The sequence below is a fragment of the Urocampus carinirostris genome, chromosome 7, assembly GCF_059441175.1.
Source record: "Urocampus carinirostris isolate Australia breed hairy pipefish chromosome 7, RoL_Ucar_1.0, whole genome shotgun sequence".
NCBI lineage: Eukaryota > Metazoa > Chordata > Actinopteri > Syngnathiformes > Syngnathidae > Urocampus > Urocampus carinirostris.
Genome location: NC_142355.1, coordinates 44,770,520 through 44,775,353, shown reverse-complemented (window position 1 = coordinate 44,775,353; position 4,834 = coordinate 44,770,520). Strand labels below are relative to the sequence as shown.

The following is a 4,834-nucleotide window of genomic DNA, read 5'->3' as shown; positions in this document are numbered from 1 at the left end:
CCTGAATAGGATAGACAACTCCGGTTTTGAACAAGATGGAGAAATTTTGCATGCAATCAAATTGGTCTCTGAGCCACAGATACTCATAGAAAGAGCCATATATGGCTCGCGAGCCATAGGTTCCCGACCCCTGGACTAAAGTAACGGATAATAGGCCAAACCTTAGGGGCCGGTCACACAGACATTTACGGCTGAATCACGGCCAGAAATTTCTGCCTTTGAGGCAGACGTTATTGGACGCATTGAGTTCGCCATTAAGACGAGATACAGCGGTGCTCAACACGAGTTCGGAAATTCGCGCGCGGGTGGCAGCGCGAAAAAGTTTTACCCTGCTCAATTCTTCAGAGTGCGGGCACACAGCCTTTCACGAGCGTATTGAGGCTGTACCACGACCAGAAATTTCTGGCCGTGAAGCAGATGCCGTTGGGCGCTGTTGGACGTTTAGAGACCGCCATATAGACGAGATAGAGCTGTGCTTTACTCGCGGTCGGAAATTTTCACGTGGTCGGCCGCCTTCAAAACTTTTGAGCTGCTCAAAAGTTTGAGCACGTGTTAAACCGCGTGCCGCACACGTGGTCAACACGAGGCAATGACGCGAAAATGACGTGCTATGGCCGCGGCCAGGGCGTGATTACGACGCTATAAATAGCAGCGGGTAATCACGAGCACGGCCATAGCGCAATTTGCGGAGCACACGTTCACAGTCAAGAATTGAAAATGGATCCCTGTCACCATAGAGACCTCGTCTTAATCCATTTTTATTTCTTGACAATACATTTCATAACAAGATAATACATTAAAAATCATAAACTATTACAATAATAACATATTGGCTAATTTCAAATGACAATAACTAAACATTCAATTTAGACATAAATCTTAATCTAAGTATTATTTCTTGTTTTTTGAGGTTCACTATTTTATTACTGTAATATTTTTTCACATTTTTATTGCACACAATTCACACACTTCCTTTTATTTACCAAGGAAACACAAACAATTGTTGACAATTTAACATCAACTTTATTATTATATCAAAATTATCAAAAGTAATGAAGTAAACAGCAAAGTAAACAGCAAGGCATAACATAGCCCATCTTCCACAGCTGAAAAACACAGTAACAGAAAAATATCAAACATCATACGCTACTCCGTAGCATCCTCCTGGTGCTGCTGCTGCTGCTGCTGCTGAGGAGCCTGCTGCTGCTGCTGGGGAGCCTGCTGCTGCAGAAAAACACCACCATACTGCCACTGGCTGTACTGGTCATAGTTGGGCTGGGGCAGGTAATACTGGCTGTTACTGAAGTAGGGCTGTGAGGAGGCTGTGCAGCCTGGTGGTGCAGACGCTGAGGGGCCCGGTCTGGCCCACGATGAAGAAGGCCCTTGAGTGTCACGCCTGCTGTAATGTTGACTCTGTCCTCCATCACGCATAATATCCGTGAAGAGATCTTTCATGGCAGAGAACTGCTCCTGGGGAGCAGTGCGGAGCGTGTCAGCAACAAAGCGGATGAAGGCCTCTCGGTCTGACTGAGCCTGACACTTCTCCTCCACCAGCTTCTCCAGCAGTGCTTGGTTGGCCCTCATGGTGGAATTTAGTTCCTGGATCCAGGCCTCCTCATCCAGGCTCTCATCATCCCTCCTTCTGGTCTTGCGCCGGCGACTACACGTGGTCGAGCCCTCTTGCGCTGCTGCAAATTCCATCTCTTCCAGGATGTTGGACTGGCTTGCCATGGAGTCAGGAGTTTCCAGTGATGGCAGCGCATGGCAGCAGGCACGTGGCAGATTGATGAGGGTGTCTGGAGCCTCAGTGTGGATCGAACCTGAAACAAGTTAAAAATTTGTTTAATATAATGGCATATTGACATATTGCATTAAAACATGTTAAGACATTGCATACATTTAATCACCTCAACAATTTCTTAGAATATACCTTTTGAATATAGTTTTGCAATTTAGTTTTGGAATAAAGTTAAATGAACTTTAATAAACTGTATTATCATGAAGTTTACCGAAGCGTACAAATATATTGAATGTCTTTACAAAAAAAACAAAAACAAATTGAGCGGAATTTGTCAGAAATTCATACAATAAAATTACTATATTTAACTATTTTAGTGACATTTCAAAACTTTTCAAATAAATGTGATAACATGTACTTACTTTTGTAGAAGGCAATGTTCTTCAGCACCCACTTATCCCTATCCGTCAATTGCTTTTTTGCCTGGCCACTCGTCTTCTTGGATAGCTTTACGAACCAATCTTTGACGTTCTTCCACCAGTTATGCAGATGCGTGTACGAGACCCCGATCTCCTGTGCTTTCATCTCCCACGCTGACTTTTTCTTGTGGTAGTCCTTGGTGCTTCGGAGCCAAAGGTAATGGTTGCCCTGAAGCCACTCAACCAGATCCTGCTCTACCTGGTCGGGGAGACTCCAAGCTTGCTTTGGAGCACCATCGGCCTTCCTCTTGCCCTTGCCCTTGCCATTCTTATTATTGCGACCTGGCTCTTGCCCCCCCTCCTCCTCTTGATGTGGGGTGGGTCCCGGGAATTTAGGAGAACCAGGCTCTTCCGACACAGGATCCTCCACTCGCATGGCACCCTCCCCAGTGTTGGCAGCGGGGGTGGTGGTGGGAGCAGTGGTGGCAGTAGATGTAACACCTGAAAAGCCAGATTAGTAAAAGTGTATTTTTGATTAACAATAATTGTTTGACGAAGATTTAAATTTTTTAAAAAGTATAACATAAATTATTCTTACTATCAAGAGATTTTTCCTCCTCTTCAACTAGACCGGCATCTCTTGGACTCGCAGCAGGACTGGCCACGAACTCGCCACGAGCACTCGGACATTCAGCGGCAGAATGGACGACAGCTTGCACCTCCACTGTGGTTCCTGACTTGGGCTTCTTGGCACACTGCTTCTTCTTTTTGGTCGTGGACCTCGTCGTTCGCCTCTTCTTCGGTGCCATAGTTTGCTATTTTTAGCTTCGCGGGACTTCGCTGTTATGATTGCTCGGCAGTATTTATACGCGTGGTCTAAACACGGAAATGACGCGCAAATGACGCGATGAGAGGAAGCGGAACAGTCGCCGGCGTCTTTTTTCCGGCCATACCACAGACGAACGGCGGGTTGTCAAATTTTGCGCATTTTCGATCCTGGGCAACCACGGGCAAAAAAAAAACGCAAAATTTTAGCGTGATTCAGCCGTAAATGTCTGTGTGACCGGCCCCTTAACGGCTGGTGGACCACTCCAGCACCTAAAGTGATCCTACAGACGAGAGCGATAACGACACACTAAAGATCAGAGAAACCTACACCCACGGCAAAAACACTGAAGAGTGAGGTTACAACGCCGACGGCCAAAAATGAGTGCGCTGCCAGTACGTAAAATTCAGGAAATTGTGTAGAAAAGGAAAACCATAACCAAAACTCGGTAGTTGTGTAGGCGCACGGCTTCAATGTGCACTGACCTAATTAAACTAATTAAATTCAAATTTGTGGGCCCTCTGTCTTGTCATATGTTTTATGTTTGTTCAATGTTGTAAGTGTTTGTATTCTTTCCTGTATTCTTATCTTTCTTGTCTTATATGGTTGTCCAGCGCTGTCGTTTAATCGGCCCAAGTAACTGAAAGAAATAACAGAAACCTATCGAAGGAAAAAGAAAAAGGAAGAAATACAGTGCTCATTGAAACGAGAAAAACGTTTTTTTTTAAAAAGTAAGACGGTTTGAAATGTATTGTTTTGGATGGAAACGATAGCACATCTCGTTAGGAATCGAAAACGTTCGTTTTTTTGGGAAGTCGTTTTGACGCTAAGGGTGTGCAACATAACGTCAGAGAGCCTATGGAGTTCCCAGAAAATAAATGTTTTTCAGTTGGAAAACGATGAATTTAGGGGTGAAAAGTTTAGAAAAATTATGTTTGAGTTATTTTAGATGCATTAAGTTAATGCCAGAATATCACCATGTAAAGATGGAATAGTGACAGAAAATGAATAAAAATATTTCGGTTTAAAGTTCGAAATTGGAAAATTAAGGAATGTAAAGGCGAGGAAAGAAACAAATTGAGTGAGTTGGGGTGGATTAATGTGAGGTGAATGCATTATTATACGAAAGTAGTGAGTGAGTAAGATGACCCGTTGTAGATCAATGCACGTCAATTTCACATTAAGTAGGCGAAGCTAGGATAGTAGATTTAGTTGGTTTGGTAAAGAAATAAAATGAGAATAAGATAAAATTAAGTGGGATGGTTATATGTCAATTTCCCATTTGGACTGGTGGGCTAAAAAGCAAGTGTTAATATTCAATATTCAATATTTATCTGAATAACTCCGGATAAGACCGCAGAATGGATTAATTACATTTATTGATTTATTCCAACCAATGACGTTTTATTTATTACACTAACAAGGCCTTTAGTACAATAGGAGAACGTCATGATTTTTATCTGGCGGCATCAACAGTCGGGAAAACCTACACTAGATGATGGAGCATCTGAGGGAATGGACACATACGATAAACTGGACTAAATGAAATATCTAATAGTACTTTCGGTTGACACACAACACACAATAGCGCTAGGAATAATAGCTACAAATATGTTGTTTTCTAATTGTGATTCTCTTGTTGGTATGTCACACTGCCGGGGAGTAAGCTGCTGTCTAGGACGGTCAGGATGCATTGTCGTTTTGGGCTGCATGGAAACTGCGCGTGATGCCTGCTGGGATGAACACTCACTCCAACATCTGACTTCACGACACCCGTTGACGAATACGGCAATGCATGGTCTTCAAAATGTTCACGGGGGTCAGGCCGAAGGCCGATGTGTATACTGTATC

General features: G+C 43.5%; 1 protein-coding gene across 1 annotated transcript; it reads right to left on the bottom strand.

Moving 5' to 3' along the window:
- Positions 1-1,096: 1,096 nt before the first annotated feature.
- LOC148363426 (uncharacterized) lies at positions 1,097-3,044 on the bottom strand. Its single transcript, XM_088339397.1, has 3 exons — positions 2,756-3,044; positions 2,161-2,658; positions 1,097-1,820 (listed from the first exon to the last, which is right to left on the bottom strand). The coding sequence occupies exons 1-3, from the start codon at positions 2,964-2,966 to the stop codon at positions 1,147-1,149; spliced, it is 1,383 nt and encodes a 460-aa protein (XP_088195523.1). The 5' UTR covers positions 2,967-3,044; the 3' UTR covers positions 1,097-1,146.
- Positions 3,045-4,834: the final 1,790 nt, after the last annotated feature.

What these genes read in the sequence shown, in the direction of transcription:
- LOC148363426 (XM_088339397.1), bottom strand. Translation starts at nt 2,966, where the DNA reads ATGGCACCGAAGAAGAGGCGAACGACGAGGTCCACGACCAAAAAGAAG. An exon ending in GGAGGAAAAATCTCTTGATA is followed by an intron (nt 2,659 to 2,755) that starts GTAAGAATAATT and finishes CTGGCTTTTCAG; the next exon opens with GTGTTACATCTACTGCCACC. An exon ending in GAACATTGCCTTCTACAAAA is followed by an intron (nt 1,821 to 2,160) that starts GTAAGTACATGT and finishes AACTTGTTTCAG; the next exon opens with GTTCGATCCACACTGAGGCT.